Below are 12,436 nucleotides of genomic sequence, written 5' to 3' on the forward strand. Positions count from 1 at the left end.
AATGTTAATTTAAAAAGCATACACATGTATATGTATATTTCGTTATGTAATGTGCCATTAAGAATGTATTATAAAATAAAATGTTGTATTTTGTGTCAATTTGTCTTGTGTTGCTTAATTCAGTGACCTCACAGGAAGCAACAGAGGCATATCTGATTGTTCTTGTCTGTTTATTCTGAATGGGAGATAGCGTGCTTTAGACCTGGGTTCAAATACTATTTGAAATTATCCTAAACAATATATATGTGCTTGATTGAGCTTGCCTGGCGTAATGGACCAATAGAATAGTCCAAAACTGCAAACCTCGCCCCTCCGGCCCTCCAGGCAGGCTAGAGCAAACACTCAAAGTATTTGAAAGATTTCAAATAGTATCTGAACACAGATATGCTTTACATGGAACATTATTTAGAGGGGCAACACTTAATACAATTTGCTCCACTTTGCTTAGCAGTGGCAATATTTTGGTATTGAACATCAGTTCTATTTTGTTTCTTCAAACATATGGCAGAGAAAGTAGTTCCCACAAATTACAAAATAATTACAGTGTTAACAAATAAAAGACAGTTGCATAAATCATTATTTAGAACATTGAACATAGATTCTATTCACAGATGATTTTCACATGGCATCACGATCTAGCTGAGTGTGTGGATGGCAGTTACTGCATGCACGTACATAATCAGAATGCATCTGAAATCATTCAATCCAGATCACTGAAATGTGACCACTCGGTCAACACAGTCTGTTACATGAAGAGGTGAATATTGAAGTGAATTCAGAGGATAGCCTTGGTCAAGACTCGAACCGGGGTCCAGTGACTGTCAACCCAACGCCTTAGCCTTTACGACAAGCGATCCGAACCATTTGACGAGTTCACTACCTACTGGGCACAGACGTCAATTCAATGTCTATTCCAAATTGGGTCAACGTACTTTAATTGAAATGACGTGGAAATAACGTTGATTCAACCAGTGTGTGCCCAGTGGGTAGGAGTTGGGTTGAGGTCTCTACAATATAAAAAGTCTGACTGCCCATACACTGTCCATCCCACATTAAACAGTGAGTCGGAGAGAGGAGTAGACTGTGGGCTGTGCAGCTTCTCGTTGAGGATTAGGATTCTGCTGTTCAAGGCAGTCCTTTGAAAGAGCTGCATAGACCAACTGCAAGAAAACAGACAATCGGGTTAGTCTGAGGAAGCATTCTAGAAAAGGTTAAGGAAAAGGACATTCAGAAGCTATTATTCAAATAACACTCACCTCTATCTTTGGATTAGGCTTGGGTGTGGCTGCAAAGAAAAGATTCAAAAGCAGAATTAATGCATACCAAATTGGGCACTTCATAAATTAGCATTAGATTTGGCCTTTAAATAAGCAGTAGACATGATCAACTGTACAATTGGATATCATGTTCATGTACAGTGCTGTGGTAGAAATGTGCATGTCAACATATACTGCAGCAAGATGTTATGAAATTGTATCGATAAAGAAAGAAATGTCTTACGGGGCTTGTCCTTGCGTACACTTCGGGAGCGTGGTGGGGGCTTGGGAGGTGGTATTGGTGGGGGCTGAGATGGGACCTTTGACCTTATATGGCAAGCCAGACCCAGAACCAAAACCAGGGTGATTACCAAACAGGTACTTACATACACCACGACCCTGAAATAGACCTTCCTCACGGATGTGGGTGGTATGGCTGCAGAGAAAGGGTATAGCACATCAATGAAGTCAGAGCACAGGCATACCATACCAGTGATCATTTTCTGTGATTGTTTCTCATTTTGGGGGGAAATCTTACAAAGCGTGGACAAAAATAAATACATACTGTACATTACTTGCAACTGATTAACAATGAGTTGATGTAGACTAGAAGGACCATATCTACCTGCAGTGATGTTCACATATGTCATATGTCCAACACTGGTGTATCCCTCAACCCAGGTGATCTGGCAATGGTACATTCCATAATCTGATTGGTTGACGTTGAGGATGTCCATGAGCAGGCGGGTTCTATTGGTTGTCAATGTGACGTTGGAGAGATGATGCCTTGGAGTGGGACTAAAGAGAAGGAACTGTCCCTCTGTTGACAGCCCCCATCCCCCTGTCCAGCCATCATCTCTACAATGCTGAACAACACAGGATAGGGAAAGAGTGCCCCCCTTTGGTACGTTAACATTTCTTTTCTTTGCAAAGACAGAAGTCACACATTCCTCTGCATCATAACCTGAGGGAACAAAAATTGAAAAAAGTGAACATATAAATATGATATAAAAAATTCACTAGACAATAGAGGAGCAGCATCTACAGCAATTAATATCCTAATAGCAATCTACATTTATAGTAATGAGAGAGAGTTAATTGAGGGTATTTCTTTCTCATGATACCTCTTTTGTAGGAAAGCAGATCAATTTAGATTAGATTGTTTGATTGATTACTTGTCCTTCCTTTTCTGATCTTGAGCGACATCCTAGATAGCGGTTTCAGGTATTTGTTGGTCATCCTAAGTATGGTTTTAAAACCAAGGTTATATCCACAACTGTCAGGAATCCTAAACAAGAGTAGTTGGACTTACCCGGGAGAATGCATAGACAAGTAATTGAGAGAAACAGACAGTTGTACATGTCTTTCTTCCCCATAGAATAGTACGGTTTTCTTTAGCGTTTTCCTTCTAGTTCCTTTCCCCTGTATGAGCTCATGACGGGTTCCATAGAGCAGCCCCTAGACAATGTCCTGGTGCCTCAGGAAGCTGGACCCAACATTGTTCTTCTTTGTTTCTCAATCGTTCTCTCACTTTCTAGTTAAATTTTTCCCCCTCATTGGGAATGTACTCTCCACAATTGCGAAATGGTTTCCACTAGCTGCCTCAGTCGAGTTGGAAGTTAGGAAGGAAGTACACACACACACACACAAGTGTGCGCATGCACGCAACCACACACACACACACACACACACACACACACACACACACACACACACGCACTCTCTCTCTCTCTCTCTCTCTCTCTCTCTCCAACTCCAAAATACAAATCACATCCTCCTCAGGCTGAACCCCAAACTCTGTGGGCTGGGCACAATTATTTGTGAGGGTTTGTGAGGGTTTTAGGTGCTAGGCCAAGTTTCTTCAGCCTCCTGAGGTTGAAGAGGCTCTGTTGCGCCTTCTTCACCACACTGCCTGCGTGGGTGGCCATAATGACCATCGTTATGTTTGGAGGAAAAAGGGGGCTCTTGCAAGCCGAAGAACACCATCCCAACTGTGAAGCACAGGGTGGCAGCATCATGCTGTGGGGGTGCTTTGCTGCAGGAGGGACTGGTGCACTTCACAAAATAGATGGCATCATGAGGAAGGAAAATTATGTGGATATATTGAAGCAACATCTCAAGACATCAGTCAGGAATTTAAAGCTTGGTCGCAAATGGGTCTTCCAAATGGACAATGACCTCAAGCATACTTCCAAAGTTGTGGCAAAATGGCTTAAGGACAACAAAGTCAAGGTATTGGAGTGGCCATCACAAAGCCCTGACCTTAATCCTATCGAACATTTGTGGGCAGAACTGAAAAAGCGTGTGCGAGCAAGGAGGCCTACAAACCTGACTCAGTTACACCAGCTCTGTCAGGAGGAATGGGCCAAAATTCACCCAACTTATTGTGGGGAAGCTTGTGGAAGGCTACCTGAAACGTTTGACCCAAGTGAAACAATTTAAAGGCAAATACTAATTGAGTGTATGTAAACTTCTGACCCACTGGGAATGTGATGAAAGAAATAAAAGCTGAAATAAATAATTCTCTCTACTATTATTCTGACATTTCACATTCTTAAAATAAAGTGGTGATCCTAACTGAACTAAGACAGGGAATTTCTACTAGGATTAAATGTCAGGAATTGTGAACAACTGAGTTTAAATGTATTAGGCTAAGGTGTATGTAAACTTCCGACTTCAACTGTAGGTCTCTATGCCCTCTGTATCTCTTACACTGTAGATTACAATGGTGGGTTTGTTGACATTCTTTACTCTAACTATCAGGAAGCACACATGTTACTTACTTTGTTGTTTCTCCCTCGTCAATGTGTGATTGACACTCAATCATATAGTATGTATTCCTCTGTTAACAGAGGCTTTCTCTGATTCTCCTCCAGATGTAAAGAGTAAGATGTCTCCCAGGTCAAACTTGAAGTTCCGCTTTGACAAGATGAGCCACTCCACAACTGTAAGTGATGTCTCACTGTACTGTACCGTACCATACTATACTGTACTGTACTATACTGAACTGAACTGTACTATACTGCACTGTACTGTACTGTACTGTACTGTACTATACTGTACTGTATTATACTATACTGTACTGTACTATACTATATACTATACTATACTTCACTATACACTGTACTGTACTGTACTCTACTCAACTGTGCTGCATGTGTGATAAACACACTGCTCAGTGAATACAGTCTTGAAATGACCCACTGCTCTCCTCCAGAGTCATTAGGATATGATAGGTGGATACAGCATCAGGGACAGTAGCTTGGTCCTGTATCACAGTCCCTTCACTGCTGGGTCTGCTCTGCATCCCTCATCTCTTATCTGTAGGACACTATCTAGCTAGAGATCCTGCAATAACCTATCAGCTTGATCTCTCATTAGAATATACATGATGATGATGATGGTGTTGTTGTAATGGGACATTTCTGTTATTTTCTATTGCAGTCCGAGTAGAAATCTGGATTTTCCAAAAAAGGGACAACACTGGCTGTTGGAGCAAAAAACATCCACAACATCAACAGCGCATCACAATGGAATCACAAAATGTACTTAACTTCATGACTAAAGGGAATTAAGTGGACTGCAATAGAGGGTGCACCGGTAGACAGATACTGAGCTGGAAAGGAGGGAGAATCCTGTGAGTCTGAACTAAGAAGTGTTGAAAAAAGGTTCCCTCTCTCTCTCTCTCTCTCTCTCTCTCTCTCTCTCTCTCTCTCTCTCTCTCTCTCTCTCTCTCTCTCTCTCTCTCTCTCTCTCTCTCTCTCTCTCTCTCGATGTGTCTGGTACAGAAATAACTCACAGTGAGAGGCTAGGTGCCATGTGTTACTGACATCACATTTTTATTGGCCGCTGGTCTGATTAAAATACTCATCTGTAACATTAACCCAACAACTAGACAAGGCAAGTTTTAAAGGTCCAATGCAGGCATTTTTATCTCAATATCATACGATTTCTGAGTAACAATTAAGTACCTTACTGTGATTTGTTTTCAAATGGTCAAAAAGAAACAAAAATAGCAATTTCTCAAGCAATAATTTTGCTAGGACTATCTGGGAGTGGGGAGGGGAAAACTGAAAATTAGCTGTTATTGGCAGAGAGGTTTGGAACTCTCTTTCTAATAACCAATTTACTGCATGGTGATGTCACCATGGAAGGCCAAAACTCCATCCCACCAGAACAGGCAGAAATTTCAGGCGGTCTTTCAAGCTCTTACACTAAAAGGGCATTATTATAATTTTCACAACTTCACAGTATTATTACAACCTCATAGTGTGGAAATACATATAGAACACAGGAAAATCTAGTTTTTGACTGCACTGGGCCTTTAACCTCATAACATTCATCATCATTGATTTGGGAAACTGTGGTTATAGGTCACTTTTCCGCTGCACTCATCTCTCAGATTACAGTGATTGTTCATTGTGGTCCTCTTCTGTTACGATCTCCATATATGGGTCCAGGTTGGTGTAAGTTGTGTTACTGTCCTTCAGAATGGGATGTTGTTGTTAACCAGGGGGACTGTCTCTCTTGCCTTTGCCCCAGTATGTCTGTCTGGGGACAGTTCCTCTATTGCCTAACAAGGAGTTCTTGCTGCAGTAGTTTCGCTTCTTTTTTGAGTCACCTGTTGTAATGCTGGTCGTCTTTCCCTCTGGCCTCACATACAGTACAGTCAACACAGGTCAATAGAATGGATCAATCCACAATAGAGATAGATACAGTATTTAGATACTGCATACAGTGCCTTGCAAAAGTATTCATCCCCCTTGGCGTTTTTCCTATTTCGTTGCATTACAACCTGTAATTTAAATAGATTTTTATTTGGATTTCATGTAATGGACATACGCAAAATAGTCCAAATTGGTGAAGTGGAATGAAAAAAATTAAGTGTTAAAAAAAAATCTTTAAAAAAAATAACAGAAAAGTGATGCGTGCATATATATTCACCCCCTTTGCTACGAATCCCTAAATAAGATCTGGTGCAGCCAATTACCTTCAGAAGTCACATAATTAGTTAAATAAAGTCCACCTGTGTGCAATCTAAGTGTCACATGATCTGTCACATGATCTCAGTATATATACACCTATTCTGAAAGACCCCAGAGTCTGCAACACCACTAAGCAAGGGGCACCACCAAGCAAGCGGCACCATGAAAACCAAGGAGCTCTCCAAACAGGTCAGGGACAAAGTTGTGGAGGAAAGATCAGGGTTGGGTTATAAAAAAATATCAGAAACTTTGAACATCCCACGGAACAGCATTTAAATCCATTATTAAACAATGGGAAGAATATGGCACCACAACAAACCTGCCAAGAGAGGGCCGCCCATCAAAACTCAGGGACCAGGCAAGGAGGGCATTAATCAGAGAGGCAACAAAGAGACCGAAGATAACCCTGAAAGAGCTGCAAAGCTCGACAGCGGATTTGAGTTTTTGTCCATAGGACCACTTTAAGCCGTACACTCCACAGAGCTGGGCTTTTCGGAAGAGTGGCCAGACAAAAGCCATTGCTTAAAGAAAAAAAATAAGCAAACACGTTTGGTGTTCGCCAAAAGGCACGTGGGAGACTCCACAAACATATGGAAGAAGGTACTCTGGTCAGATGAGACTAAAATTGAGCTTTTTGGCCATCAAGGAAAACGCTATGTCTGGCGCAAACCCAACACCTCTCATCACCCCAAGAACACCATCCCACAGTGAAGCATGGTGGTGGCAGTATCATGCTGTGGGGATGTTTTTCATCGGCAGGGACTGGGAAACTGGTCAGAATTGAGGGAATGATGGATGGCGCTAAATACAGGGAAATTCTTGAGGAAAACCTGTTTCAGTCTTCCAGAGATTTGAGACTGGGATGGCGGTTCACCTTCCAGCAGGACAATGATCCTAAGCATACTGCTAAAGCAACACTTCGAGTGGTTTAAGGGGAAACATTTAAATGTCTTGGAATGGCCAAAGCCCAGACCTCAATCCAATTGAGAATCTGTGGTATGACTTAAAGATTGCTGTACACCAGAGGAACCCATCCAACTTGAAGGAGCTGGAGCAGTTTTGCCTTGAAGAATGGACAACAATCCCAGTGGCTAGATGTGCCAAGTTTATAGAGACATACCCCAAGAGACTTGCAGCTGTAATTGCTGCAAAAGGTGGCTCTACAAAGTATTGACTTTGGGGTGTTAATAGTTATGCACGCCCAAGTCTTCTGTTTTTTTGTCTTATTTCTTGTTTGTTTCACAAAAAATATATATGTTGCATCTTCAAAGTGGTAGGCATGTTGTGTAAATCAAATTAAACAAACCCCCCCAAAATCAATTTTAATTCCAGGTTGTAAGGCAACAAAATAGGAAAAATGCCAAGGGGGTGAATACTTTCGCAAGCCACTATAGATACTAGGGTTGCTAGGGTTGGGGTCAGTTCCATTTCAATTCATTATTTTATTTTTTATCTCATAGGAATACATTGAGGAATTGACAGGGAATTGATAGATACGGTATTTATCTCTATGGCTCAACCCTCATCAAACAGTATTGAAGTGTTCAAGTTTGTCTTAAGCTGCAGAAGTAAGGGACTTGATCCTTATAAACCAAGCGATGTATTTGTGGAGATTTGCTCACATGAAAAGAAAAATGCCATTGCGCTCTGTCACAAGCTTAATTTAGCCAAAGTTGCGCCTTACAATCTATCTCAAACCCTTTCACTTTCCATGTGCTTCTCACTATGTGAGAGGTTGAGCAGAGAGTTTGGATTTGGTTTATTTGCTTTCTGTTTCGCTGTGGGTGTCTGATGAATCCAGACCTGGGTTCACATACTATTTGAAATCTTTCAAGTTCTTTGAGTGTGTGCTCTAGCCTGCCTGGTTTGCAGTTTGGGACTATTGTATTGGTCCATTATGCCAGGCAAGCTTAATCAAGCACAGATAATGTATTTGAAATGGTTTAATGTAGCATTTGAACCCAGGTCTGCTTTTTACATGTCCTTGTATTAATATCCATTTGTATTGAAAATGTATGCACTCACTAACTGTAAGTCGCTCTGGATAAGAGCGTCTGCTAAATGACTAAAATGTAAATGTATTTCACCCAATGAATCAATGTTAATTGAAAACATTTATGGTTATAAAGGGTGCATAGCTGAGAAACACACAGACTGCGACATGGAAATCATTTTCAGTAGTTAGTCATTTCACAATGTTTTTTTCTCTCACTAACATTTCTCCAAAAATAAATATTTGGCTAGATAATATTTTTAAAGGATTTTACATATTTTGGAACTGTGATTGAATGCTTTGTGATTTTGATGGTTATTTTTTCAGTCTTAAGTAGAAGCAAACAGCAAAAACAGTTGATCTTACAATCCCCAAAACAATGTTAGCGCATTGTAGTTCCAAAATATATTATCACTTTACCTTGTTGTAAGCTATATGATTTTAAACATTCACGTGTGTATGTCTTCACCCAGGAACATATTGAAATGGCAAGGTCTCCATTGATGTGACCAAATCAGTCAACTATATTTGAGTTTGGGAGAATATCCATGCACAATAGCTGTATAGAGGTTCATTCCTATCGCTGGAATATTTGTGACTGGAGTTCTGTTATGTGGTACACAAAAACTCAGAAAGTTGAGCAGGGCAGAAAGTTATATAGGAACTAGTCTTTTAGTTTGTAGAGGGCATCCACAAGTGCCCCTCAGCCTACTCTCTGTTAATAAGGCCATAATTTATTGATTTTATATTTTGCTATTGATGTTATGTAAAAATGTAATTGCAGATTAAATTAATGAAAGAGGTCAAATGAAAGGAAATGTTAATTTAAAAAGCATACACATGTATATGTATATTTCGTTATGTAATGTGCCATTAAGAATGTATTATAAAATAAAATGTTGTATTTTGTGTCAATTTGTGTTGTGTTGCTTAATTCAGTGACATCGCAGGAAGCAACAGAGGCATATCTGATTGTTCTTGTCTGTTTATTCTGAATGGGAGATAGCGTGCTTTAGACCTGGGTTCAAATACTATTTGAAATTATCTTAAACAATATATATGTGCTTGATTGAGTTTGCCTGGCGTAATGGACCAATAGAATAGTCCAAAAACTGCAAACCTCGCCCCTCCGGCCCTCCAGGCAGGCTAGAGCAAACACTCAAAGTATTTGAAAGATTTCAAATAGTATCTGAACACAGATATGCTTTACATGGAACATTATTTAGAGGGGGCAACACTTAATACAATTTGCTCCACTTTGCTTAGCAGTGGCAATATTTTGGTATTGAACATCAGTTCTATTTTGTTTATTCAAACATATGGCAGAGAAAGTAGTTCCCACAAATTACAAAATAATTACAGTGTTAACAAATAAAAGACAGTTGCATAAATCATTATTTAGAACATTGAACATAGATTCTATTCACAGATGATTTTCACATGGCATCACGATCTAGCTGAGTGTGTGGATGGCAGTTACTGCATGCACGTACAGAATCAGAATGCATCTGAAATCATTCAATCCAGATCACTGTAATGTGACCACTCGGTCAACACAGTCTGTTACATGAAGAGGTGAATATTGAAGTGAATTCAGAGGATAGCCTTGGTCAAGACTCGAACCGGGGTCCAGTGACTGTCAACCCAACGCCTTAGCCTTTACGACAAGCGATCCGAACCATTTGACGAGTTCACTACCTACTGGGCACAGACGTCAATTCAATGTCTATTCCAAATTGGGTCAACGTACTTTAATTGAAATGACGTGGAAATAACGTTGATTCAACCAGTGTGTGCCCAGTGGGTAGGAGTTGGGTTGAGGTCTCTACAATATAAAAGTCTGACTGCCCATACACTGTCCATCCCACATTAAACAGTGAGTCGGAGAGAGGAGTAGACTGTGGGCTGTGCAGCTTCTCGTTGAGGATTAGGATTCTGCTGTTCAAGGCAGTCCTTTGAAAGAGCTGCATAGACCAACTGCAAGAAAACAGACAATCGGGTTAGTCTGAGGAAGCATTCTAGAAAAGGTTAAGGAAAAGGACATTCAGAAGCTATTATTCAAATAACACTCACCTCTATCTTTGGTTTAGGCTTGGGTGTGGCTGCAAAGAAAAGATCAGAGTCAAAAGCAGAATTAATGCATACCAAATTGGGCACTTCATAAATTAGCATTAGATTTGGCCTTTAAATAAGCAGTAGACACGATCAACTGTACAATTGGATATCATGTTCATGTACAGTGCTGTGGTAGAAATGTGCATGTCAACATATACTGCAGCAAGATGTTATGAAATTGTATCGATAAAGAAAGAAATGTCTTACGGGGCTTGTCCTTGCGTACACTTCGGGAGCGTGGTGGGGGCTTGGGAGGTGGTATTGGTGGGGGCTGAGATGGGACCTTTGACCTTATATGGCAAGCCAGACCCAGAACCAAAACCAGGGTGATTACCAAACAGGTACTTACATACACCACGACCCTGAAATAGACCTTCCTCACGGATGTGGGTGGTATGGCTGCAGAGAAAGGGTATAGCACATCAATGAAGTCAGAGCACAGGCATACCAGTCTACCTGTCATCTGGGAATGTGGAGTGATCATTTTCTGTGATTGTTTCTCATTTTGGGGGGAAATCTTACAAAGCGTGGACAAAAATAAATACATACTGTACATTACTTGCAACTGATTAACAATGAGTTGATGTAGACTAGAAGGACCATATCTACCTGCAGTGATGTTCACATATGTCATATGTCCAACACTGGTGTATCCCTCAACCCAGGTGATCTGGCAATGGTACATTCCATAATCTGATTGGTTGACGTTGAGGATGTCCATGAGCAGGCGGGTTCTATTGGTTGTCAATGTGACATTGGAGAGATGATGCCTTGGAGTGGGACTAAAGAGAAGGAACTGTCCCTCTGTTGACAGCCCCCATCCCCCTGTCCAGCCATCATCTCCACAATGCTGAACAACACAGGATAGGGAAAGAGTGCCCCCCTTTGGTACGTTAACATTTCTTTTCTTTGCAAAGACAGAAGTCACACATTCCTCTGCATCATAACCTGAGGGAACAAAAATGGAAAAAAGTGAACATATAAATATGATATAAAAAATTCACTAGACAATAGAGGAGCAGCATCTACAGCAATTAATATCCTAATAGCAATCTACATTTATAGTAATGAGAGAGAGTTAATTGAGGGTAGTTCTTTCTCATGATACCTCTTTTGTAGGAAAGCAGATCAATTTAGATTAGATTGTTTGATTGATTACTTGTCCTTCCTTTTCTGATCTTGAGCGACATCCTAGATAGCGGTTTCAGGTATTTGTTGGTCATCCTAAGTATGGTTTTAAAACCAAGGTTATATCCACAACTGTCAGGAATCCTAAACAAGAGTAGTTGGACTTACCCGGGAGAATGCATAGACAAGTAATTGAGAGAAACAGACAGTTGTACATGTCTTTCTTCCCCATAGAATAGTATGGTTTTCTTTAGCGTTTTCCTTCTAGTTCCTTTCCCCTGTATGAGCTCATGACGGGTTCCATAGAGCAGCCCCTAGACAATGTCCTGGTGCCTCAGGAAGCTGGACCCAACATTGTTCTTTGTTTCTCAATCGTTCTCTCACTTTCTAGTTTAATTTTTCCCCCTCATTGGGAATGTACTCTCCACAATTGCGAAATGGTTTCCACTAGCTGCCTCAGTCGAGTTGGAAGTTATAAAGGAAGTACACACACACACACACACAAGTGTGCGCATGCACGCAACCACACACACACACACACACACACACACACACACACACACACAGACAGACAGACACACACACACACGCACTCTCTCTCTCTCTCTCTCTCTCTCTCTCTCTCTCTCTCCAACTCCAAAATACAAATCACATCCTTCCTCAGGCTGAAACCCAAACTCTGTGGGCTGGGCACAATTATTAACTATTTAGATAGAAAATAATAGTTAACATTTAGCATTACATTTACTAAAGAATACATTTTCATGGAAACCAAGAAGAAAGTGTGTTGAATGTGTATGTTTTTGATTGTGTCTGTTTATTGAATCTCATTTTATCCTCTTTCAAAGAAAGATTGTGTAATGGCATGGCCCATGTTGTATAGTAAATCTCCTTGTTGTTTCTATCCACCCTTGGCTAGATTTTGAACCAATTCAGGCCAACCGCAAGGTAGTTCAAAA

The 12,436-nt window shown here is 40.6% G+C and overlaps 2 protein-coding genes across 2 annotated transcripts; both read right to left on the bottom strand.

Moving 5' to 3' along the window:
* Positions 1-1,023: 1,023 nt before the first annotated feature.
* Positions 1,024-2,871, bottom strand: LOC121567471. The gene is made up of 5 exons (XM_041877535.2): positions 2,569-2,871; positions 1,882-2,220; positions 1,501-1,692; positions 1,257-1,285; positions 1,024-1,160 (listed from the first exon to the last, which is right to left on the bottom strand). Exons 1-5 carry the CDS (start codon positions 2,630-2,632, stop codon positions 1,053-1,055), a joined length of 732 nt encoding a protein of 243 aa, XP_041733469.2. The 5' UTR covers positions 2,633-2,871; the 3' UTR covers positions 1,024-1,052.
* A 6,332-nt stretch (positions 2,872-9,203) lies between these two features.
* Positions 9,204-11,972, bottom strand: LOC121568266. Its single transcript, XM_041878824.2, has 5 exons — positions 11,646-11,972; positions 10,959-11,297; positions 10,557-10,748; positions 10,308-10,336; positions 9,204-10,211 (listed from the first exon to the last, which is right to left on the bottom strand). The coding sequence occupies exons 1-5, from the start codon at positions 11,707-11,709 to the stop codon at positions 10,104-10,106; spliced, it is 732 nt and encodes a 243-aa protein (XP_041734758.1). The 5' UTR covers positions 11,710-11,972; the 3' UTR covers positions 9,204-10,103.
* Positions 11,973-12,436: the final 464 nt, after the last annotated feature.

The sequence above is a fragment of the Coregonus clupeaformis genome, chromosome 6 (genome assembly GCF_020615455.1).
Source record: "Coregonus clupeaformis isolate EN_2021a chromosome 6, ASM2061545v1, whole genome shotgun sequence".
NCBI lineage: Eukaryota > Metazoa > Chordata > Actinopteri > Salmoniformes > Salmonidae > Coregonus > Coregonus clupeaformis.